The following is a 27,424-nucleotide window of genomic DNA, read 5'->3' as shown; positions in this document are numbered from 1 at the left end:
CGTGAGACGCATCAGGCATTCAGTACAACTGCTCCATTATAGAAAGAGGAGTACAGGGTCATTCACAACTCGCTGTCTACCCATACGTTTGCGCACACTCTTGGGTAAAAATTCACTGCGCGCGGACTGATCACCGGAAGGTCTGATCTCGCTTTTGGTCTCTCACGCGCATCCATTCGGTTGCGCGTGCCGCCGCGATGTGGGTTCGAACTGCGGAGCGTTGACAAATGAACCGAGGAAACATCACGGATCAAGCGGTGTCCCTTCGGCTTCCCGAGGAGTGGCGAGGCTGACGGCTTCATTAATGGTAGGAGAGTGGGGCTGGTTTTTGGAGAAGTTAAGTAGGAGATATCAAACAAGGCTGTTGGAACCCAATTTGCATTAATGGAATTTTCCTAGTAATTAAAATGAATGTGTCCTAAAGAGCATGTGGATAAATAACGCGCAGTGGGGCAGGTGTAGAGGCGAGAGTTTGGTGCCGTGACACAGAAGCAAAGCCAATGGATAAAATGCACGCCATAAACCAGAGGGTCTTTCGTGGTTCTTGCGCTTTTCTTATCTGTTGTGGTGCCCCACGTTGGCATTCTCCATGCATACACTGAGCGATAAGCCACAACATTAAAACCATCTGCCTAATATTGTGTAGGTCCCCCTCGTGCCGCCAAAACAGCGCCAACCCGCATCTCAGAATAACATTCAGAGAGCATATTTTTCTCACCACAATTGTACAGAGGGGTTATCTGAGTTACTGTAGACTTTGTCAGTTTGAACCAGTCTGGCCATTCTCTGTTGACTCTCATCAACAAGGCATTTTCATTCACAGAACTGCCGCTCACTGGAGGTTTTTTGTTTTTGGCACCATTCTACGTACTTTTTAGAGACTGTTGTGAGTGTAAATCCCAGGAGATCAGCAGTTACAGAAATACTCAAACCAGCCCATCTGACTCCATCAATCATCCATGTGATTATCTAATCAGTAAATTGTGTGGCAGCAGTGCATACATTCATGCAGATATGGGTCAGGAGCTTCAGTTAATGTTCACATCAACCATCAGAATGGGGAAAAATGGAATCTCAGTGATTTGGAGTGTGGCCTAATTGTCGGAGCCAGATGGGCTGGTTTGAGTATTTCTGTAACTGCTGATCTCCTGGGATTTTCACGCACAACAGTCTCTAGAATTTACTAGAATGGTACCAAAAACATCCAGTGAGGAGCAGTTCTGCGGACGGACACATCTTCTTCTAACTCAGATAACTGCTCTGTACAATTATGGTGAGAAGTTAATTATCTTAGAATGCTATTGTGAGATGCGGATTAGTGCTGTTTTGGTGGCTCAAGGGAGACCTACACAATATTAGATAGGTGGTTTTAATGTTGTGGCTGATTGGTGTATACCCTTTAAACTTGTTGAGGGGTTGTTATCTAGCCCCACAACTTATGTGATATAATTTTCCCATGGTTTTGGTCATATTAGTGAATGAAAGAAATCGAAGGCTTGTGCACTTAGTGAAGCAGTGTTGCACCTCTCTTTGCATACTGCTCTAATGAAACTTGTTCCTAAAGCAATTAACAGTTTAAAATACGAAAGAAAAAGATTTTTGCTTACCAAATCTGGAGTTTTTTTATTATTATTATTTTTTGTATTATTTAAACACTTTAATCTTTTCTTCGAGTCCTTATCTGTCATTCTGTCTTTCTGTCCATTTTTTGCCTGACTTAAATAGCTTGGTTAAACCAATTTTGTTATTACTTTGCATATTTTAAGATTGCGGATTGGCACAATCAGGCACCCCAGTCGGCTGCCCATGTCGCCCATGCCTAAATCCACCCCTGCTGTGCTGGGAATCTCAGACTCAGCACCCAGTGATGGAGAGGTCTGGCAAGGATGCTTACTGTAAATGCATTTTTTTTCTCTATCCGTCCCTTGACTGCAACCCCTCCTTCAATAATCTAGTAATTTGAGATAGATTCCTATAGAGCTCTTACAGTGTAACCCAGCATTTCAAGATTATATTTCATTGATGCTTATACGAATATGTCTGAAAATGGGGTATGCCAAAATTGACAAGTAGATGATTATAATCAGACTTGTTTATGGCATCATGTCTAGGCTGTTTCTTTGGGACCATATGTAATATTGTAAAAATCAACTATGGAAAACCCCATATTGATAGACTATTTATCTAAATATTGCATTGAGAACTGATACGAGTTCCACAAAACCTTGTTAAAAATCCCATGAAATTGCATGATGAGCATTAACCTTTCTGTGTTGACAAATTTCCTATTGAAACTGTTGTAGGCAGGACATATCGAAGGGCTCGTCCCTTTTTATATACAGCCAAAAGGCTTTACATTTAATTGCAGCCATGATTTGTTCCTTGTTAGTCGGTTGCAGGTGGTATTTGGGGGAGGGGCTTTCTCATTCTATAGATCATTTGATTGGACAAGAATCTGTAGTGCGAGATAAGTCATCAATACTTTTGGTCTGTTTTCCAAGAAGAAAAATATAATATGTGTAGTTTGTCTTTTGGTCCATTTATATTAGCTTTGAAGTCATCTATTTACTAGTGTACTCCTAAAGTTGAGAATATAAACCTTAAAGGAATAGTTCACCCACAAATGAAAATTCTTTAATCATTTAGTCACCCACATGCCATCCCAGATGTAGGCCTATATGACTTTCTTCTGCTTAACACAAACAAAGATTTTTAGAAGAAAATTTCAGCTCTGTAGGTACATACAATGCAAGTGAATGGGTACCAAGATTTTTAAGTTCCAAAAGGATATAAAGGCAGCATAAAATAATCCATATTGCTCCAGTTTCATTTGAACCAGTCTATGTCTTCAGAAGCAAAATGATAGGTGTGGGTGAGAAACATTTTTACTACAATCTCCACTTTCACTTTCTTTTTTGTTTTTGATGATTTGCATTATTCGTGCATATTCCCACCTACTGGGCAGGGAGGAGAATGACATTTTAAAAATACTTAAATATTGATCTGTTTCTCACCAAAGTTATTGCATTGATTCAGAAGACAAATATTAAACAACTGGAGTCATATGGATTACTTTTATGCTGCCTTTATGTGCATTTTGGAGCTCCAAAATTGTGGTACTCATTCATGCATTGTATGGCCCTACAGAGCTGAGATATTTCTAATAATCTACATTTATGTTCAGCTGAAGAAAGAAAATCATACACATCTGGGAGTAAATAATGAGAGAATTTTTAGGTTTCGGTGAACTATCCCTTTAACCAGATTAAACTTCAAAGCTAATTAACATGGACTAAATACCACAAACTGAGAGCTGAGTGTGCAGAATATCCTCAGTTTATACACAACAGTCTCCTATCATCTCATTTTAAATTCAGGAAGATGTGAGGTGGAGTTTTCTCATCATATTAGTAAAATGGAATGAGCACTGTATGTGGCAGTCTGTACATGACAGTACAACACAAAAGAGAAAAGCACACTTGCTTTTTGGAACTGACCTCAATGCAGATGGATTTAGATTCAGTGGGGCTTACTGATATGAAAGCATGTCCTGTAGAGAGTGGGTTGGTATACATAAAGATGTGGAGTTATGAACGCACAGTGGAGACGTGAAGACTTTGCTCAGACTAATCTGAATGAGAGAGCATTGATAGCTAGGCTAAGACCCCAGACCTTTCCCCTGTGAATGGCTGTACATGTATGTGTGGGGAGGGTTGGTGGGCATGTTTGCATGAAGAACTGCATTCCTATGTATATTTATGTGTCCGTTTTGTTGGCTAATCCTCATCTCTCTGCTGAGATTTTCACGGCGGAAGGCCGTGATGGAATGGCAGGTGAATAAGAGGCAGAACTAGATGTTGCTAGTAAAACAAGCAACTTGGTCTTAAAATTAGTGACTTGCCACACCAGAATAATCTTCAAGGTACACTACGGAGAATTTCTAGAATTTAAATCTGCCACTCTGTTCGGCCCCGTCGACGTTCACGGGAGAATGTGAATGTAAACACGTTCAGCGGGAGGCGGTGATATAAGCACCATCAGATTCATCCGTGAAGAAGCAGTGCTGAAGCATAATGACAAAAAAAGTGTTCCTCTGCAAGTAAATTTCAATGTTATATTTCAACCACAGATGTCGACAGAGAGCCCAGAATTCCATAGTTACCTTTAAATACAGTCTGATGTTTTGAAAGTTATTTGACTGTGGCAACATTTTTGCTCAATTATATTATGTGTTTCATGACACGTATCACAGCAGTTTTTAGGTAAAATGTCCTCTGTGTGGTAGAGAAAAGCAAGCTAATTATTCTCCCAAATGGATGAGGTTTTTAGGGTTAATGCTCTATCAAATTTTAAATCAACAAAACATACTTCTCTTCCCTAAACCTTAAACCTAAACTTAAACAATAGTGTCAGAAAAGCAACTGTGAGATGGAACAAAATAGCTGAAGCAACCATGTCATTCTGTAATGCTTCTATGACAATTTCAGCTCACATGTCGACTCGAGTACATTAGAACTCGTACCCCAGTCCTTTGCATCATAAATGCACTGTATAATTTGTGCTGCTGCGCAATTTTACCGCACTGGAACAATCTGTATTGCAAACGTTAAAATGTATATGTGCAAGATAGCATTGTGTGAGTAACAGAGTGAAAAAATTTTTATGAACTGACATTCTGCTGTTTTGTTATTTGTGTGAAAATAAATAAAAGTCATTGTTGTTTTGGGGCCTTTAGTGTTTATTTCACCAGGAAATTGCTGCTATACATACAAGACACAATTAAATGGCAAAAATGTAGGTATAGTAATGTGATTCTACCAGGTAATTTAAATAAGAGGGGAGGGGTGACTAGAGGCTTTGGGGCACAAAAACCCATTGCCTTTATCTATAACCGACTTTATGAAAAAATTATAAGCAGACGTGACAACACTGTTTAGAGGTGCTCTCTGATTTATCCCTGTGTATTGATGTTTGTATGTGTTTGGATGAGCGAGTACCCTCTTATTGAGTTATACAAAGAGCCCTGTCGCATGTATAGACAAAAAATGTAAAGACAAATTTAAAAAAGACAAAAAAAAGATTCATAACAATATTATAAATGTTTAAAATCTTATGATGAACAGAAAGCATTTGTTGTTGTCCTAACTTTGTAAGCATGAAATTCTGGTTCTGTTATATCTTTTTCCCTGCAAACGTCTTTCATTTAATTAAATTTCTCTAGATGGCAGAAAGTACTTGAAACAAATTGTTTCTATCACATTCCATCACAGTAAACAGATCTAAAATGTAGGTGGTGCTGTAACGCATCTCAGCTCTCACAGATGTGCTCGTCCATAGACATTCAGTCTAATTTTCAGTTCATGAACCACCCCTATTGTTTTATTGAGTATCTCAGCCTCTGAGTGGACTAGAAGCTCAATCTAGGTGTCATTAGAAAACTGAGATCATCCCCTTTGGAATTATGTGATTTCATCAATAGTCAAAAACTAATTTTTTACACGCATATTTCTTTCTAGACGTCTAAGAGATAAGATTTAGATTATTTACCCAAGCAAGCTCACAGATGCTCATAAATGGCTAATTTTGAAGAAAACTGCCTAAGGTAAGAGCAGATATAAAGTGTGTGGCTACTTGGGACTACAGCAGCAATGATCGGCACATAAAAGAGATGTTTGTGTTTGATGTCACATTGATATCATACTTAAATTTGTGATTCTTTTGAGGATCTTTAAGACTGTTATTAAAGCAATACAACTGTACATTCGTCTTTCCTGAGAATGTGCGCTTTTATTCGATGTATGATTTGTCTATTTAAGTGCTATGTGAAATATTTTTATTCTCATAAAATAACACATGACCTCAGGGTGGCGCTTATTTGCGACAGATGTTTTCAGGCCTTATTTTATTATTTTATGTAACATAAATGCAAAAAGGATGGTGTTCTATGAAAATTTCAAATTCTAATCTTTCAAATACCCCATATGCCAGATTTATGTATCCGGGGACTTAAAATTTTTAAGTATAAAGTTACTTTGCGATATATCGCCAGCGGGTCCATAGAGTATAACAGAATTTTCAAGCATAATCTTGTCCCGGGATAGTAAGGGAGGACCCGAATGCTGAGAGGGCTTTTATTAACCTTAACAAAATACAAAATCAAAAACAAAGCACTCACAAGGGAGATGAAATAACATCTGAAAACAAAACTAGAGTGACCAAAAACACTAAGGACAGGAAACGGAGAACAGACTATCAAGCTAATAAAGTAGTAACAGAGCAAAGCAATCCAACAAAGACAGAACAAAGGAAAGATAGGAGCTGGCAACTGGAGGCAGGTGCCGCTGCTGGCGAGCTGGGTGGAGAAACAATCAGTCATTATGGCAATAGAGCTGACGTTCTCCACGTGGCACCTGCTAAACACAAGAGGGAGAAACACAGACAAACACACCAACACATCAAGACTTAGTGGCGGCCGCAAGCAAAGGGTCAGGTTGGGCGGCGGCTGCTGGCGAAGGGTCAGGCTGATCCTGGACTACTGCTGGAGAGGGGTCTGTCTGACCATAGACAGCTTTTGAACAGGGGTCTGTCTGGCCATGGATGGCCTCTGGACTAGGTTCGAACTGATGGGTGACCGCTGCGGCGGCCTCGACCAACTGGTAGCCGGACGCTGAGAAATGTAGGACATCAGGCAGGGCGGCAGCCACTGGGAACTGGACAGGCTCGTCGACAGCCTCAAGGAACTGGACAGGCTCATCGATGGCCACAGGGAACAGGACAGGTTAGTCGACAGCCTCAGGAAACTGGACAGACTTGGTACTTGCTCAGTCAATCCCCATTTTAACTGGTTATTCACATTCTTCATGCATGCGCCCCCTACTGGTCAGGGAGAATAATTTCTAGCAACTAGACTAAAAAATATTAAATATTGATCTGTTTCTCACCCACACCTATCAAATCGCTTCTGAAGCCATTGAGTTAACAACTTTAGTCATATGGATTACTTTTATGCTGACCTATGTGATTTCAGGAGCTTAACATTTTTGGCACCCATTCACTTGCATTGTAAGGACCAAAAGAGCTTAGAAATTCTTCTAAAAATCTTTATTTGTGCTTTGCTGAAGAAAGTCACACATCTGGAACGGTACAAGGGTGAGTAAATGATGAGTGAATTTTGGATCACATAGGCCTTGTTTTATTCTTTTATTAGAGTAATGAATAAGAGGCATCAATAATCGCAAAACCATTGGCTTCATTTCATTATGAAGTATTTTATGTTCTGCTTGAGTGAATATTTCATCCACATGAAACTTGGAGTGGTCAACCATTTGCATTATTTGTAATACTAAAAGCTATGACCATCTTCACAACATCTCAAATTATTATTATTTTTATTCGTAGTGCAAAGAAAATATATGTAAATCTAAAGCTGCGTTCACACTGCCAGCCACTTTGTCGCTGCAGGTTGCCAGTGGCTGGCGGTTAGATTGCTAGTGGCGTTCCCACTACTGGTTGCCTAGTAATTTTTATAAATGACATTCACGGATGCCATTCCATTGCTGTTGACAGCGAATCAGTTTTCTTGCTGCTAAAAACAAACATTTTGGAAGGAAAAGACTAAATATAAATGGAATCAGAACATAAAATGCTTTATATCAAAGATGAATGAGAAACAAGGCGTGCTCTTTGCCATAGCGGCTGTTTATCTGCGGCGAAAACGCAAACTCCGGTCTGTCTGGGTCCACAAAACCATTCAATCTCGGAGTCAGCATGGAGAGTACCACCGGCTGGTGCAAGAGCTGCGGCTGGATGAACTCCGGTTCCAGCAGTACTTCAGGCTTGACAGGACCCAGTTTGATGAGCTGCTGCAGAGGGTGGGCCCCTGATCTTTCCATTACTGCAGGAGAGAGAAAGAAGGATCACGTGAGCTCTACCATCTTCTCTCATATTGGCTGTCGCTCCAGTAACTCGCTCTTCATTTGAATAAAGTTAAACTCGTCTCAACTTTGTCGCATCACTGGACACGCCCACATCTGGTCGCCAGCTCTCATTGTAAATTAATGGGTTGGTGTCGCTGGCAGTGTCTACACAGCTTAACTACTGTGATTTTTGCTGTGATTGGCCAATATCAGTGTAAACAATTAAGTGATAATGACTGTTGCTAATCTTTACAAATTATGTATGTTCTTATACATGTAAAAACTATTTTAGTACATAAGCAGTAAAAGCATGATATTTCAGTTTCAATTAAATCAAAAGATGCAAAATAATAAGATTAGAAGAGTTTTAGAAAATGGTTGATTTTCCATTTTTTAGGAATAGTCAAATCTAATATACTGTACATACAGAATGTGTTTGTTACTCTACCTATAAAATAATATGTTCTTCATTTCAGTTTGTTCTGAGCAGTAACAGTATTTTTAGTTCTGGTTTCAGTGTTTCCTCAGCCACCTTTGCTTATATTAACTGGTTAGTACTACATAAAAGAATGGTTAATATGTTTCTTTTTAAATGACAGAAATCTATTCTAAGGGTGGATGATATACCAGTTTCAGTGTTGCCTGATCTCGCAAGAGAAACAAGCGACCTGGTCTGGATAAACAAGTTCATCATAAGGGACTCAAACAAACAAGTGAAAGTAAGCAATTACATTTTTCCCATGAGGGGGAGCTATCATCATAGAAATTTTAACAAGCATAGTATACGGTGTCCTATCTAAAATAATGTCTTTTCAATAAATGTATTCTTAATATTAAATATATTACCCAAGATATTACAAATATACATCTTGCCATCTACAATCAATTAATAGCCTAAATCTCTCTCTCCTGCATCCCCGCACACACTGCATTTGTACTAAATGTCACCTTCTACAGGCTGAATTATTTTTTAAACCTTGGGATACCCACAGAAGCACATAGACCATTTTTTTCTGGATCTTATAAAGTCTTTATACTAAACTTTATACTGCCTTAATAATCAACATTGGGGTAAAACAGAAGGGAGCACACACTCATTGCTCTTGGCTCCATAGCTGTAATAAGTCATATGAAATCCAATATTATCACAAAGTAAGGCCAAAATGAAAAAATAAACTGTATGGATATTTTAATTCTAATTACAGATCTGCCTTCCAGTCAAAACCCAGCAGCATCAAATCTGAATTAATGCATCATATCTAACAACAGTTTTCTGAAGACTTCTAAACACAGAGACATTTACCTTTTACATACACACACACACACACACACACACACACACACACACACACACACACACAAACACACACACAGACTGTTGACAGACTGATTCAAAATCAAAAGAAATCAGCCAAGACCTCATAAAAAAATTGTGGACCTCCAAAATTCTGGTTCATTTTTGGGAGCAATTTCCAAATGCCTAAAGGTACCACGTTCATCTGTACAAACAATAGTATGCAAGTATAAACACCATGGGACAATGTAGCCATCATACCGCTCAGGAAGGAGACGCATTCTGTCTGGATGAACGTAGTTTGGTGCGAAAAGTGCAAATGAATCCCAGAACAACAGGAAAGGACGTTGTGAAGATGCTGGAGGAAACAGGTATTGAGTATCTATATCCACATTAATTCGAGTCCTATATCATCATAACCTGAAAGGCTGCTCAGCGAGGAAGAAGCCACTGCTCCAAAACTGCCATAAAAAAGCCAGACTATTGTTTGCGAGTGCACATGGGGACAAAGATCATACTTTTTGGAGAAATGTCCTCTGGTCTGATGGAACAAAAATGTAACTGTTTAGTTATAATGACCATCGTTATGTGTGGAGGCTTGCAAGCCGAAGAACACCGTCCCAACTGTGAAGCATGGGGGTGGCAGCATCATGTTGTGGGGGTGCTTTGCTGTTTGGAGGGACTGGTGTACAAGGAAAATTATGTGGATATATTGAAGCAACATCTCAAGACATCAGCCAGGAAGTTAAAGCTTGGTCACAAATGGGTCTTCCAAATGGATTATGACCCCAATCATACCTCCAAAGTTGTGGCAAAATGGCTTAAGGGCAACAAAGTCAAGGGATTGGAATGGCCATCACAAAGCCCTGACCTCAATCTGAAAATGTGTGGGCAGAACTGAAAAAGCGTGTGCGAGCAAGAAAGCCTACAATCCTGACTCAGCTATTCCAGTTCTGTCTGGAGGAATGGGCAAAAATCTCATCAACTTATTCTGAGAAGCTACCCAAAACGTTTGAAAAATGTAAAGGCAATGCTAGTGATCCTGATTTTGAGTTTACACTACATGATTGTAGCCCTGATTTTCCGCCGAGAGTTAATGGAGATAGCAGATAAAAGCCTATGTGTGAATTTTCAAAGATGTGCCGATGCATCACAGATGCCCGAGAGATATTTAGCAGCTTAAATATCTAGACTTGTCTGCGACTCCAAATCCTGCAGTGTGAAATGTGTTTTGATGTGTCATCCGCAGCAGCTCCATGAACCCAGTCTTATCATGCATCTGTTTGTGTTGTGAGCACAATAATATAGTTTCTATCAGAATAAATTGGCTTACATAGAGTTTCTATTAGAATAAATTAGCATACACATAAGCTTTTCAATTATTTGAAACAAGAAAACATAGCAAAAACTTGTCCTTGTCGAACCACAACACTAGCAGGCAGCTACCTGCATTCATTGCAAAATTATTTATTTACCTCTCTGCAGAACAGACAAACCTTCAAAAATGTTCTCTTCCATATTCTTTTCTTTTTTGGTTTTTCACTGCAAATCAGCACAAAAACAACTTGGATTGCAACACCACCATGTTTAGTGGGAAGAACTCCAGTCTCACGCGAGAACGCCTGTCTCATGCGTGATCTTACGTCATGTCCTGTTTCACTTATCATGCGCGTTTTGTCGTGAAACGTAGATTGGAAACCAGACAGAGTTGATTGGGATTCTTCCTAATGAAATGTTTTGTAATGTGTGACCTCCTGTCGCCGATTCCTCGTATAATGTTCCAAAGACAGCAGCTTCAAGATACCCCATTATAGACAGACAGTTGTGTAGTGTGAAAGAAACAGCAATAGTGTGTGGGCGGCGTTACTGACCTAAGACAGGGAATGTTTTCCACTATTAAATGTCAGCAATTGTGAAAGACTGAGTTTAAATTAATTTGGCTAAGTTGTATGTACATTTTTGACTTCAACTCTCTCTCTCTCTCTCTCTCTCTCTCTCTCTCTCTCTCTCTCTCTCTCTCTCTATATATATATATATATATCCACAAGGGTATGGAAGCAGGTTTTGTTTATTTAAAACTTGATAGAGCATTAACCTCTTCTGTTTGGGAGAACATTTGTCTCACTCGTAGTGCCACTCTTTAATTTAGGCTCCAATTGTCAAAATTAGTCTGGCACTACTCTAAGATCTGTGTGTGTGTGTGTGTGTGTGTGTGTGTGTGTGTGTGTGTGTGTGTGTGTGTGTGTATTTATCACTTTGTGGGACCAAATATCCCCATAAGGATAGTAATACCTGAAAATGTTTGACCTTGTGAGGACATTTTGTCGGTCCCCATGAGGAAAACAGCTTATAAATCATACAAAATTATGTTTTTTGTAAAAATGCAGAAAGTTTTCTGTGAGGGTTAGGTTTAGGGGATAGAATATAAAGTTTGTACAGTATAAAAACCATTATATTTATGGAAAGTCCCCATAAAACATGTAAACAAAACGTGTGTGTGTGTGTGTGTGTGTGTGTGTGTGTGTGTGTGTGTGTGTGTGTGTGTGTGTGTGTGTGTACAGATGCGAGGACTGGACAACAGCACCTTCCAGTCCAGTCTCCCAGTGGCTGCTGACATCACAGTGAGCGTGTTTTACTCCCTGTTTGGTAAGAGATTAAATTAATTTATTTATTCATCTGGTGTTTTGTGAGTTCTCATCATGCTTGTTTTATGAGCCATAACAGAATTAAAGGTCTTCCTTTTCAGTGCAGAGCTTCCATTTAATCCAAATACACGTTTATACAAATACAAATCTTTGGGAGCAAGAGTTAGATCGCAGAGGCAATTATATGCATATTGTGGTACAGTTGAGAGCATTAACATCCTGGGTGCTCCGAAGTAAACATGAGTGAGTTTAACAGCACACAAGTGTACAGAGTATTTTTAATTTTTCATGGTTTTGTGTCAGTATGAATGCGATTGTTTGCACATGTATGTAAGACAGATTGGTTTTGTGGTCAGAGCCTGCCAATAATAACTGTTTTTACATCTCTCTGATTGCGTAATTTTTATTTCCATGTGCTGTCTGCGTTGTTTTAACACCCGATTCACTCAAGGAATGCAAATCAGGTAATATCCCAAACAAGCCTTCAAATTTGAAATTGTTTGTCCATCTGATTGCAATTTACGATAAAAAAAATATATATAAATGGACACAATGCTATGTATACATCGACATGCACATGTGTGTACTGTACATGTGGGGAAGATTGTTATGGGTTGGTAAAAAAATTAAAATCTCCATTGGGCTCAAGTGGGTCACTCATTTCAGAAAATGAACAGACAATATCCTCAAAGATTTCTGATAAATATTGCATATAAAATTATCAAACTTCTTCATAAACTGTTGTTTTTTTTATGTTCCCTCTGAGCAAAAAATTATTTCATTCATCTGTGTATATTTATTCATTTTATTTGTATTTTTTATTATGCTTTAATAACCTCATTTAATTAATTAGTATATTTGGCATCTTATGTTTACTTTTTTAAACATGTGAATATCAAACAAAATACACAATTGAACTGGCCACAGTTTTTAGTGTCATAATCACCAGAAAATGTACTCAGATTTCCCTCTAAAATAAACTTTAATTTACCACTGGAACCCAGTTAAAAGAATATTCCGGGTTCAATATAAATTAAGCTCAATCGACAGCATTTGTGGCATTGTGTTGATTACCACATCCCTCCTTTTCTTTAAAAAAAGGAAAAACCTGGGTTGCAGTGAGGCACTTACAATTGAAGTGAATGTGGCCCATTTTTGGAGCGTTTAAAGGCAACAATTTGAAAAGAACTTGGATTAATTCTTCTGTTACAATTTGTGTTTTATTTGAGCTGTAAAGTTGTTAAAATTGTCAGTCAAGAGAGAAGGGGTAGGTCAAAATGATTTTTGGTGGTAATAATCATTATGCCACAAATGCTGTCGATTGAGCTTAACTTGTTTTGAACCCCAGATCATTCCTTTAATTGAGTCTGTCAAATAGTGCTGATGTTTGTGAACCCGGCACATTCTATAATGAGCTGCATTTACATAGAATAGGAGGTGTGTTTGTACTGAAAATAATATTTAATTTAAATATGCATGGCACATTGGGGCACTTTGTGCCTCATATACTGGATTGTGGGTGGTATTTGAATAAAATACAGGGTTTTTAGTAGGGATGGGCATTTGTGTACTTTAGTACTCGGGCACATAGACATGTAGAAATACAGTATGCACTTTTATGTCATACGTCTTTCGCTGCTGCTTTGTGTCTCGTTGTTCCAACGTCTATTCATTAACATAGGCTGTTATAATGTAGTTGATACAATAAGTAAAAAACAGGGCATAATCAAAATATAATGCATAATATGCTCAGAACGTGCATCTCTGTTCTTCATTTAGGTCACCGTAATAAGCTTAGTAAGTGCGCACCAGTGTTTCTGAACTGTGTATCTGCAAACCACGGTTTCTGTGACGCCATAATCATCGCCTTTTTAAAATGCAGTGTTATGTTAAAAATAGTTTTGAAGACACTGCGTTCTGTTACATTCAGCTGTGCTCCATCTAGATCAGGGGTGACCAACCCTGCTCCTGGAGAGCAACCTTCCTGCAGAGTTGAGCTCCAACACACTTGCCTGTCATTTTCAAGTAATCCTAAAGACCTTGATAAGCTGGTTCAGGTGTGTTTGATCCAGGAGCAGGTTGGTTAGATGTTTGAAAGAAAGATTTCGCCTTGTGTGTGTGTGTGTGTGTGTGTGTGTGTGTGTGTGTGTGTGTGCGTGTGCTTCTCCAGAATGTAGAGGGTTGTCTCTGCCCCGGACAGAAAGTCGCGCTGCACTCTGTTGGAGTTTGTTGCTGTGATGATTCATGCTTCCTCCTATTTAACTTGGAATTTTAAACTTCATACTGGGAAAACTGTAATGGAACACCACTTTATGTTGGACTTACAACTTCAACTCAAATCTTCAACTCTGATTTCACTCAGATGCAGGTGTGTCTCGCAAACATGTCGGCACTGATGTAGATTTACAGTCAATGATAAACCTTCACTTTTATTAAATAATATGCATTAATGAGTCAAAGTTTCTACATGATATGACAATAAAACCTGTTTAGAAAACATATGCAGAAACAAATGTTCAAAACACGGTGGATTAAACTTTCTTTTGATTATCGTAACTCTGCAGAATAAACGTTAGCATTGCAACATTGTTTATCAGTTTGGCTGCTATGAGACCACTGAAAATCACAACGTAATCAATCTCAAAATAAAAAATAAGGCCCCTCTTTGATATGTAGTGTATAGTTGTCAGTTAGTTGCCACTTAATTTAGAATTCAGTGAAAAGTCGCATCAAGCATCTGTATGGAACAGTAATAAAAAAAGTTTATGAATGAACTGCATTCCCATTGCAAAATGTTGATTTATCACTGCATGTTTTTGCTGTTATATGAGGCTATTTTGTGAATCAAAACAGTTCAAGAAGTCAATACAAATGGTTTGACATGAGTGTAAAAACATTTTCAGTTCAGGCCAGGAGGAGGATGTCCACCACCATTAATCTTCTCTGGTTCAGTTCGCAGCACATCGCCAGCATCATTTGAGAAACAACTCTGGTAAATCATGATGGTAACTGTGATATACTTGCAACTGGAAGAATCGTCAGAGAAATTTATAAAATTCCTGAAGAAGATCTTTGACCGAAACGCTGTAAGACACTAAAGATTTGCAAGCTATAACAGCGTGCAGACTTTCCCTATTTTTCCTGTTGTTTTACATTTATGCATTTGGCAGACGCTTTTATCCAAAGCGACTTACAGAGCCCTTGATACAGGGACAATCCCCCCGGAGCAACCTGGAGTTAAGTGCCTTGCTCAAGGACACAATGGTGGTGGCTGTGGGGCTCAAACCAGCATCCTTCTGATTACCAGATTACCAGTTATGTGCTTTAGACCTTATCAGCCGAACGTGATTTACTGATACCTATACTAGTTATTATGATACCTAAATTATAAAGCTCATAAAATAAAAGAATATCTAAAAACTGTCCAACCAATCATGTGAGAGGGTATAATTTTTTATTTTTTTAGAGAAAATTAAATACAAACTGCGTCTTTCCATGTCAACTGCGCCTTTTTCATTCTATGTCAAGCACTTCTGCTTAAAAAAATTATAGTTTGGAAAAAAAGATAATATATATTATTCTTTGAAAATATTATTATTATTTAAAAAAAAAGTAAGGTTAATTTCACTCATTTATTTTTAAGTAATCAATGTATTACTTATTTAATTCCATCAAATATTATAGCCTTTACTTTAAAATGCAGTGTGGATCTCTTCAGAGTTCATTGATTATTTATGTGAAACATATTGTCTGTGGAGCACTACAGAACATCTTACAACCCTCCTGGGTCTAATTTATTTATTCACTTACAGTACATGAATGCTACTTCCATTGCTCGTTGCTGCTTGATTAAAATAATTCTGCATTGGTTGATGTAGAATCACTATTACTGATGCGCTCCATGTAGAAACAATGGAGGTGGATTGAGTTCCAGCACAGTAACGTGCCAAATGTTAATTAGCTTTTTCATTTCAGCATACAGAGTATTGAGTTTCTCCATAATTCCCTGTCTCTCTTACCTATGTATCTCTTATATTTACCATTGCTCTCTATGTTCTTTCCCATTTTCCATTTGTCTCTTTCTGTATTGTGAATTCGACAATATGTCAGCCACATTATGTAACAGGATAATACCATTTTGGCTAGCAGATTACTGAACAGAAGGAAATGGATATTTCAACAAAGCTCAATTTTCAGTCAAATGTTCTCATAAAGTGGTTAAAATTGAACGGATGTTATTCTTACGTGGGCAGTGTAGTGTGACATTGCTAAACATTTTTAAAGACATTTTTCTTTAAAAAAACAAAACAAATGAAATGATGTGAATCTGAGGCAAACACTTATCACAGTCAATAAAAAAAGAAAAGTCACATTTGGCAGCGATTATAACTATTACTTAAGTATAAGTCAGGGGTTTACAAAGTCTTAAACAGTAAGTCCATTAAGCTATTAAGTTTAATTGATCTTGACACTACATTTTTATTATATTTATGTATCTTTTGATTTTACTTGGAGAATTTATTATCAATCTCCGCACCTCCCCTGACAAGCTTTGGCGCTCCTCTGGGGATGCGCCCCTCCCAGTTTGAAAACCGTGGGTATAAGTCAACAGAATTGTTTTAACCACAATATGTAATATGATCAGACCTTTCTTTATATGTGAGATTAACACCTCAAAGAAACTTTGCCAGTGGAAACTTTAGTTATGATGGAACTCTTGCCAATGTTACATGTATTAAACTTAACTTATTTTATCACTTTAGAGAGGTAAACCGAGGACACAAGCTTAATTTGTGTGCAGTCTGTGCACTGTGCCTTCCTTTAAAGTAGGGATCAGACAGCATTTTGAGGTTTAGGCACTATGGGTGTAAGTTTGATGCGGTATCCTGGCAATATACAAGGTTTGTGTTCTAGATGGGGATCCAGGTTAAATTTCTGTCAGATTGCTTAAAAGACCTAAAATGCATTTATGATAGTCCTTTATGATGTAGCCTCACAAGTTGAGGCAGATGAGTTGTTGTACCATAATCATATAATCTGACAGGAAAGGAATGTCCTCCAAATCATTGTTTCCTAAGTGAAAGTCACAACTCTGGAGGCTTGAATCAAGTGTAAATTATGGACATCTGTGACGCTGATAAAACAATGCTAGTAAATGTATAATATATTTTACACACAAAAAACAGTCTGAACTTTAATATTAAGCTATTTATAATTGCTTGTTTCTGGGCATTTTGTAATTACATGTTTGTAGCAAAGTTGAACATAACATCATTATTAAGAATTGTTATGTACAATTATCCATTATTCCTCAGGACACAGTTATTGGTTTACCCACATGTGTTTTTACAATGAATGTCTTTGTATTACTGTATGTGATTTTAACTGCAGAATTATTTCTAGCAAAACATCTTGAACATGTTCTGTGATTATGCTACCAAACTGGTTCAGACATACAGTGGCAAGAAAAAGTATGTGAACCCTTTGGAATTAGCTGGTTTTCCACATCATTTTTGTCATAAATTGGGATCTCATCTTCATCAAAGTCACAAGTATAGACAAACACAATGTGCTCTAGCTAAAAACACACAATGTCTTTATTGAACACATCCCATTAAACTTACTGTGGAAAAAGTAAGCGAACCATTGGATTTAAAAACTGGTTGATCCTTTTTTGGCAGCAATAACCTCAACCAAGAGTTTCAGATTGATGCTGCAGATTACACCAGCACAACGTTCAGAAGGAGTTTTGAACCAATCTTCCTTACAGAACTGCTTCAGCTCAGTCATACTGATGTCTGGTGTGAATGGCTCTCTTGAGGTCATTCCACAGCATCTGTATTGGGTTAAGGTCTGTGCTCTAACTGGGACACTCCAAAAGGTCGATTTTCTTTTTTTGAAGCCATTCTGTAGTGGATTTACTTTGATGTTTAGGGTCATTGTCCTGGTGCATCACCCAACTTCTACTGAACTTCAGCTGGTGCACATCCACCCTTACATTATCCTGTAGGATATCTTGATAAAATGTTACTTAATTTTTCCCTCGATGATGGCAAGTGGTCCAGACCCTGAAGCAGCAAAGCAGCCCCAAATCATGATGCTCCCTCTACCGTACTTCACCGTTGGGATGATGTTTTCACGTTGGTATGTGGTGCCCTTTTTACGCCATGCGTAGTTCTGCGCATTTTCCCCAAACAATTCAACCTTAGTTTCTTCAGTCTACAAAATATTTTCCCAGAAGCATTGTGGAGTGTCAGTGAAAACTTCAGGTGCGCTACAATTGCTTTTTTTTTGGAAAACACCAATGGACACCATGCTGGTTTTATGTTTTCTCATTGTCGAATTTCCCCCATTAGCCTAGGGGTTCACAAACTTCTTCCCATCTACACTGTGAATGTTTGAATTATGTATTCAAAATGTTCATGAACATTACAAAACTTTTTCTGTTATTAGTAAAAACAGATTGTGTTTGTTCATTATTGTAACAGATCAAGATTACACCAGATTTTAAGACAAATTTATACATAAATGCAGGTCATTCCAAAGGGTTCACATATTTTTTCTCACCACTGTAATTATTTTACTTGTTGGGATATAGCATGCACACACTGTATGCAATAGATGGATGATAAGTTGTTAATTTCATTAATGACTTATAACATTTCTCCACACTCTGGATGCTTTCTTAACCATGATGCATGTTATCCCAGCTTGTTTGAGAATGTTCCTGAATGTTGTGTTTCAGTAAAACCAAGGAAATCTGACCTGTATTACATTGAGTTAACATGGCCAATGTCACAAACTTGCGTTTGATTAGTGACCGAGAAAATATGCAGAATCTTTTATGTCAAAAGGTTTCTTTGTTTTAAAATGTCCATAATTCTTAAACTTTGTGTTCAATTCCAGGTTTAAATGGGGAAAAAAGCTATTTATTTATAGTGGTCTCAGATTGTTTGACTGGACTATATTCATACCACAATTTCTGTGTTATAGGTGTTTGTTCGCTCTGTGGCAACAGTATGCTGCTGTATGTGTCCTACAAGAGGAAACACCTCTTAAAACCAGCAGAGTTCTTCATTATTAACCTGGCCATCAGTGACCTGGGCATGACCCTCAGCCTTTACCCCCTTGCTGTCACCTCTAGCCTCGCCCACAGGTGAGAAATAAAAATAAGGTATTAAAAAGGTGTGTTGTGTAAATACATTCCCAGACAAACTAAACAAATTACTTTGGTGTTGTTAAACAAGTACAACTTAAAGGCGTAGTTCACCCCAAAATTTTAATTCTCTCAACATTTACTCACGCTCATGCCACCCTCATGTATGAATTTCTTGCTTCAGCAGAACACAAACAAAGATTTTCAAAAGAATATTTCTGCTCTGTAGGTCCATACAATGCAAGTGAATGGGAACCAAACTTCGAAGCTCCAAAAAGCTCATAAAGGCAGCATAAAAGTAATCCATAAGACTAATATGGTTCAACCTTTAAATGCATGGTTCCAAAACACTCTTATATATTTGGGTTTTTAGAGACCCAGCACTTATATCTATCATAAATGGATGTACAAAATGTCCAGACAGTGTCAAATTTTCAAAATATTTTCAAGACAAGTAGAAAACAATAAAATGTATTTTGATAAATGTTTATGTTTTATTTTCCATAAATAAAGAGATTATGCAACACATTAGAACAAATCAAAAACAGGATTCATTATTTTCACACTGAAATTTCATGTGATGCAACTGGCTGTCAAACACATATTGAGCTACATACACAACACATAATCTACACAAGTCTAATGTATTTGTAACTTATGTGTATCTTATGTATTATATTATGTGTATTTTCTCAGGCACTTGTTGAGTCTAAATTGATACAACTTACATTATTTCAGAAGTATACCCAAATGACAAAAGTAATATCATACTTTTCAAGTGTCAATGTTGTTTCTTAGTCAAATAACAATGTCAACTGTAAATCAATTCAATCACTGGAATCAGTGCCACCTTGAGTAAGAAATAACATGTAAATTGTGTATGTGCTTACGCATATAAAATACTAATAATTCACCACTGCGCAGAATGTCAACATGATATAGTATTTATTTGTATGACTATAATACTCATTTATCTTGTGATACACAAAGAAATAGACATCCTGTGATAGTAAACTTAAAAAGATATGAAATAATTATAAAACAAAAACAACATTCTTACATACCTCGGGTCTTTAGAGACCCTATACATTTTTGGTACTTAAACTTTTTTTTGGTGCAATTTTGGCATTTTTTGTATCATGCTATTTTAAAGAGATATTGAGCAATACTAAAGAGGTGTGGGCACAACTCCCCAAAAACATTTATGAGGTACAGGTGGTTGAATAAGGTCCTGGGGCTCTAAAGCCCCGAAGTATGCGTTTAAAAGATAATCAAAGTTTTCTGAAGCGATCCAGTTGGTTTTGGGTGAGAACAGACCAAAATAAGGAAGTGTAATTAAGCTTGAAATCATGATCGCAAAGGAGAATGCTGATTTTACGATTTATAGTGAAAATTCAGTTTAGTTTAGAAAATGTAGTTACATTTTGGTCTGTTCTCACCCAGAACAGATTGGATCGCTTCAGAAGACTTGGATTAAACCACTGGAGTTTTATGGATTACTTTTATGCTGCATAAAATAATTTATGTGCTTTTGTGCTTTTTGGAGCTTCAACATTTTGGTCCCCATTCACTTGCATTGTAAGGAACTACAGAGCTGAAATACTCTTCTAAATATCTTCATTTGTGTTCTGCAGAAAAGAGAAAGTCATACACATCTGGTATGGCATGAGGGTGAGTAAATGATGAGAGAATTTTCATTTTAGGGTGAACTATTACTTTGGCTATGAGAAGCCACTTTCTTGGTACCTACATTTGAGGGTTTTACAGCTGAGCTGCATACAAACAAAGAGTGAACAAAAGTGTACAAAATATAAGATCTCTCTCGCTCTCTCTCTCTCTCTCTCTCTCTCTCTCTCTCTCTCTCTCTTATTCACATACAATTTGCTGTCACTTTATTATTCTTATAGTCCAAAGCAAAGAGGCGCAAACACACACACACATGCTTAACATAATTATTAATATATATTCATACTTTATTGCTCCATCAAGGGAAAGCCGGCCAGTAAACTGAAAGGTAATGATGATGTGTGCAGACATGGAAAGAATGTTTGTGTGACTTCACACTAGTGCTGCAACTACGATTTGTTTTTTGATAATTGATTAATCTAACGATTAATTAATTCAGTAAAAATATTCACTGCAAAAAATCCTGTTGTTATCAAGTGTTTTTGTCTTGTTTTCCATTTAAAAATGTCCAAACATTCTTAAAACAAGAAACATTTACATGAGAACCAACTTATAAACTATATTTAGACGTATCTTAAATATACAGTAAGTGTATTTTGTATATAAATGTATTTTATCACTTGGTAATACTTCTGTGAATGCAGTAAAGGCTAAATATACTTATATTCAAGATCTATTCTCTAAAAGAAGTCTAAATATATTTTATGCTGCTTCTCAGGTGAATGCATCTTTATTTAAAGAACTTTAGATATTTTAAAATATTAATTTTTTTAAATTATATTCAACATTCTCAGATAACATTTATTTATTCTGCAGTAAAGCTGCTAAATATAATGTACGTTGTTTTAAAGCAGTTTTAGATATTTATATTGGAAAAACAAGCCAAAAACAAAAACAAATCAAAAACATATTTTTTTGCGTTGTATCATGGGAGCGAAGACTTCCTCTCTCACCTTTCTGTTCACTTCAATGCATCTTTAACTAAACAAAAAGAACCTTTCTCTTATTAATAAAGCTGCGTATTGTTAGTTTTCTTCACGATAAGAAATGCACAGAAATGCACAATCATATACTGTAATATGATTCAATAAGTTTATTTATTTATTTTACAAAAGAATATTGTATCATATGTGTGAACAGGGCTGGATTATGGTCCTGCAATGGACATATCTTTGAAGGCCTCCATACCCCCAAAATGGGCCAGGGAACCTTACTGATAAGCTTGTGTTGCATGCGTTGTAGGTTGCTTCCTGTGTACACACTGTGTAAGATACTGCAAAGAACCAGTTACACTTATTTTGAACAGTACTATTTGTGTTTGCAGGTGGCTTTATGGGAGGACAATGTGTATAATCTATGCTTTCTGTGGTGTTTTATTTGGGATCTGCTCTCTGACCACGCTTACTATACTCAGCATTGTTTGCTGTCTAAAAGTCTGCTATCCACTTCACGGTATGCACACACACACACACACACACACATACACATACACATTGGGTCTCATTCATTATCCACGCATACCCATATATATGCATAAAATCTGTGAGCAAATGTTTTCACATAGAATCTGATGGGATGCAGCATGAGCTCAACATCACTGAGCTCATCTAGGACTACATGAAAAGACAGAAGCAATTGATACACTCTAAATACATAGTACTGTTCTCCAACAGTTCTCAGATGCTTGGAACAAACTATCTGCCAACAACCTTGACAAACTGTGTGCAAGTGTACCTAGAATTGGTGCTGTTTTAAAGCCATCGGGTGGTCATTTAGATAGATTTAGTTTAATATTTTTTTTATGTTACCGCACTTTATATTAAATTAATTATTCGTGGCTTTAAAACAAAAAACAACAACAACATCAACAACAACCAAAACATCTTCACTATGCAAATAAACTGCCTTAAACATTTGCACAGTACTGAATATATGCATGATCATGGCATCAACAAATCTAATTATAAATACAGTATATATGTAGTACTGTACAAAATTCTTAGGCACATAAGATGTTTCACTAAAACATTTGTTTTAAGATGGTTATTTATATCTTCAGCTTTAGTGTGTCAAGAGGACAAATACATTTTAGACTCCCAAACATTACTTTTACAAATAGAAAATAATATAATAGAAGGACAGGGAGCCCTGCAACAGATGGCATAGCCTCCACAGAGACCCTCACTGAACTGTCTGGGGTTACATGACAGACAGTAGCCACTGAGACAGCCTAAATAGATAGAGAACTGTGGTGAATTCTCCAAGAATCTTGGAACATCATATCTTACATCAACTACGAAAAAATGTATCCAGGTGTACCTAGGAGAATTGGTGCTATTTTGAAGGCAAAGGTGGTTACACAAAATATTGGTTTCTCTTTTTTTTTGGGTGTCTGGTTTTGTCTACCTGAAACTACTCTAAAACATTAAGTTTGTTCAACTAGTGTCATGTGGTAACATCCAAATTAAATAATTAATCTTTAAAATTGTATTTAACGTAACTATAACTGTTTACATTAGGTTAGACCAACAAAACTCCTTTTTAAGGGTTACTGTAGATCAAGTTGAAATGGGTCTTTAAGGTAACAATTTCAGGTTAGCACTTTTAACAGTGTGGTTTTGGCATGTATTATGCTAATTACTAACGATGTCATGTAAAAATAAAGCTGCAAGCAACAATTACAGGGCCAAGCATCAGCATGGCAACCAGTGCACAACTCTAAGATCTTACAGAGCAAGCACATACCCCATCGCCCCCATATGGATTTTAACCCACGACTTTCCTTTCCACAGTTCAGTGTGCTGCACCACACAGCCACAACATTGCCAGTCAACAAAGGGACATACCAAGCTTAGAGGAAACACAGCTGAGCACAGCTTTTACCATGATCAACTTTATATTCATGTAACTTTTCAACGAAGATGAAAATCAACATTTGATTGGGGAAAAGCCAAGCCTCCATTCAGTATGCAAAGTACAAAATCTCCAGAACTAAACATATTTCTTATGCATGAATTGCTGAGATGGGAATTGAACCATGAACCTTCAATTTGACATTTTATGACTCTAACTGCTTTAACACACTGAGCCACTCAGTTGACATGCCTATTGAGTGGCAAAGAGAGTTCCTGAGGTTAAAGTTAGCCCACAAGTGTAGGTTACCTTTTAAACTACAAGTGGCACTATCTCCAAACTGATTAAGTATCATCAGGACATGATGTGGATGATGCTTACCAATTTTCTTTTAAATCTGACAATGTATTTTAAAAGATATATAATTTTTTAATAAAATGTCAATATGGTGTTGAAGCAGTATGGTCGATATGGGAAGACCTGATATAGTTGAAATCTGCATACCAATTTTCACATCTTTTGACCCATAAGTTGCACTGTCGCAAAACTCTGCAGGTGCCCTCAGACCATGGTCCTCATGAAGCATCGATTTTCGATTCAAGTTTCGATTCAATAGGAGAAATGGTTGCCGAGATACAGCCTTAAATCCATTTTCACGGCCACCTCATTAAATATGTGCTTGCAAAGTTCAATATAATTAATTATGTGCGGCTTAGTCTGAAGAATTATTTAGCCATTTTTTTAGGTAAATCGGACAAAGTTTAAAGAAACAGTAGGGAAAAAAACATAAACATCATAATCCAAGATGGCAGCCACTGTAATGTAAGGGGTCCGTTTGATAACTTTTTTGTCAGGAATGTTTATAGATAATGTATACAAAGTTTTGTGTGAATTGGGAAACCAGCTTAGGACAAGTTCAAAATCTAAATGGTAGAAAAGTTTTTTGCGGAAATGGAAATTCAAGTGACCACATGATTTGGACGCACTGATGGATTCACAGAAATAAGTTTTTTTATTTAAAAAAATTGCACTTACAAGATACAGGCTAATTAGTCATTTAGGCCATACCCCAAAACATCTTCTTTATCTTATTTTAATAATTTTTGGCAGACAATGGGGTCTGTAAATTATGTTTATCAAGTTTCGTTAGAATCGGGCAAACTGCCTAGGATGAGGTGCTGAAATTTGATTGGCCATTGGTGGCCATTTTTGTTAATTTGTCAAATCGATTTTTTAAGAACCTAAAAGGGTCTAAGAGGAGTTCGAAAAGTAAACTGCCAAGTTTGGTGTCTCCATGACTTATGGTCTCTGACACCCAGACACTTTTAGAGCAGAAAAAAAAAGAATAAGAAGAAAATCAGTACAAATACAATAGGGTTCTAGCAGATTCTATGCTTGGCCCCCTAAGAATCCTAAAAAAAAACAATAGGGTTTCTAGTCCTTAAAGGGTTTCTAGTCCTAATAGGGTTTCTAAGCCTAAAATAATAGGTGCCATAGCACCTTCGGTGCTTGGCCCCTAATAATCCAGATTCCTAGAAATTAGAACGAATGCATGAGAACCTTTTTGGCACATATAAATAAAAACACTTGTACTCAGTTATTAGTTAGTGATACCTATTATATTTGCACCAATTAACTTGTTTATGTATGTGTTTTTAGGTAATAGGTTCAGTTATGAACATGGTTGTGTGCTAATAGCATGCGCGTGGGCCTATGCACTCGTGTTTGCTTGCTCCCCCCTTGCTCACTGGGGGCAGTACGGTCCTGAACCCTATGGCACGGCCTGCTGTATCGACTGGGCCTGGTCGAATCACGACTCCATCGCCCGCTCCTTCATCACTGTGCTCTTCATCGCCTGCTACCTGCTGCCCTGCGGCATCATCATTGTCTCCTACACACGCATACTGCTCACAGTCCGAGAGTCTCGCAGAGCGGTAGAGCAACACATCTCAGCACAGACACGCATGGCCAACATCCAGACCATCATAGTGAAGGTGAGAAATTTTCATAAATGTACTACCAGTCATGACCTTAAAAAAGCTTTTGATGTTAAGGTTTTGCTGAAATAACCCATAGAGCAAACATTTTAGTTTTGCGGATTTAGTCAATGTCTATAAGCTGTGAGGTGCATATCTTTATGCTTATGTACTCCTGCATGTTAACAAAATTCACTTTCAGCAGATAGACACATGCATTTTAAATTATCAGTCTTTCTCTTCTGAGAAAACAGAAAATATTGATGACTCATCTTGTACGAATGAATTGGTTTTGTCCAATAAATAACTCTCTAGAATGAGAATGTCTCTCCCCCTATTTTTACCTTTAACCCTCTAGCAGATAGCAAATCATGGTTCATTGTTGTGACGTTACTGACAATGGGCTATTTCAAAAAGACAGATGCTATTTATACATTTGTCCCAGTAATGGTAGATGCTACAGTATTTGCACAACAAGTTAAATACTAACATGTAGCATAGGGGCTTCACTGCACCATGTTTATTGTGTTTAATTAGAGTCCCACAGAAACCCTACACCAACCCCTACCTATAACTAACCTTAACCCTACCCCTAATCCTAAACCCAACCTGGAGTGCGTTTCCCATACAACTACGTAACTTACTGCATAACCACTATAGTATGATGCATCGTTGGAGACTAGCTAGTCATGAATGAACTAGCTAGTCATGAATGTTTCCCCAAACCAAAGTAACTATGTCGCACATCTATCGTTCTAAACACGTTGATTCAACAATATAGAGCTTTCATTAATGATGCTATGCAGGGAGTGGAGTAATAACTTCTGCGGATATCAAATTATAATTGCTTATTTACACGTACTCCAGAAAGCCGTTTAATTTGAGAAAGCTACTGAAGACACAAAAGCTGTGTAGACTATTTAAATGTGACAGATGATTGTGCTGCAATAGTGCATCAGACTTTGGGATTCTGCCAACACACTTGAGCACATACGCACTCTTCAAAAACACTTCTCTTATGCGTTAACATGGACACATAAGCCGTGTCCTCAGAAGCCAAGTGTGCAAAAGCACTTTCTCTTAACAGCCTTTAAGCCCTTAAACATCTGCATTCGTGTCTACGTGACGTTTCAGTATGCCACTTTCTACTAAAAAATTGTACTGGCATTGTACTGTACATACACATAAAGTTTCTAGAATTAGTGCTGCTCTCGTTCTCACAATTCTTTCTTGAATTCTCTTTCTATCTCTTCCACCAGTTGAGTGTTGCAGTGTGTATAGGCTTCTTCTCTGCATGGAGTCCGTATGCACTGGTGTCTATGTGGGCGGCATTTGGCCATTTCGATGACATCCCACCCCTAGCCTTCGCTGTACCAGCCATGTTTGCCAAATCCTCCACCCTTTATAACCCGCTCATCTACCTCTTGCTAAAACCCAATTTCCGCCACCTCCTCTGCAAGGACGTGCGTTCCCTGCATGGGTTTTGTGTGCACCACTGCCTGTGCAAATGTTTTTCACACTGCAGTATGCGACCCCTGCGACGACGAGCCCAATCCATCTCCGAATCAATGGGTGGGCCAATTGGCCCATGTCACTGCCCTTGTGAGAGGTGCAACGACCCATTTGAGCAATTTAAACACTACCCACGCCCCTGTCCGGTCAAGATTAACACTGTACAGTTGTCACTGCAGGACAGATCCAAGCCAGAATTGGAGCCCGTGCTAGAACAAGGATGCAGAATGGTGAAAGAACGGAGAACAAAGAGCCAATTAATGGAGGTGAAGAAATCTGTGCGAGTGATCGTGAGGGGTCAGAAATGCTCAGAGATTGACAGTCTGGAGATCACCTTGGAAATGGTGCCTGCTCACAGCAAAGCTGCCAAAAACGGCAAATCTTAA

General features: G+C 37.7%; 1 protein-coding gene across 1 annotated transcript; it reads left to right on the top strand.

The window, feature by feature from the left end:
- Positions 1–116: 116 nt before the first annotated feature.
- On the top strand, positions 117–27,424 carry LOC127621703 (opsin-5-like). The gene is made up of 6 exons (XM_052095425.1): positions 117–307; positions 11,772–11,856; positions 18,849–19,011; positions 22,022–22,149; positions 25,210–25,544; positions 26,786–27,424. The coding sequence occupies exons 1-6, from the start codon at positions 305–307 to the stop codon at positions 27,422–27,424; spliced, it is 1,353 nt and encodes a 450-aa protein (XP_051951385.1). The 5' UTR covers positions 117–304.

Source organism: Xyrauchen texanus, chromosome 28 (assembly GCF_025860055.1).
Source record: "Xyrauchen texanus isolate HMW12.3.18 chromosome 28, RBS_HiC_50CHRs, whole genome shotgun sequence".
NCBI lineage: Eukaryota > Metazoa > Chordata > Actinopteri > Cypriniformes > Catostomidae > Xyrauchen > Xyrauchen texanus.
Note: the sequence above shows the minus strand (reverse complement) of the source record. Positions and strands in the feature narration are given on the sequence as shown.

Bases quoted from the DNA above. Each gene is read 5' to 3' on its own strand.
- LOC127621703 (XM_052095425.1), top strand. The intron at 11,857-18,848 runs GTAAGAGATTAA...TCTGTGTTATAG, and splicing joins CGTGTTTTACTCCCTGTTTG to GTGTTTGTTCGCTCTGTGGC. The intron at 25,545-26,785 runs GTGAGAAATTTT...CTCTTCCACCAG, and splicing joins TCCAGACCATCATAGTGAAG to TTGAGTGTTGCAGTGTGTAT.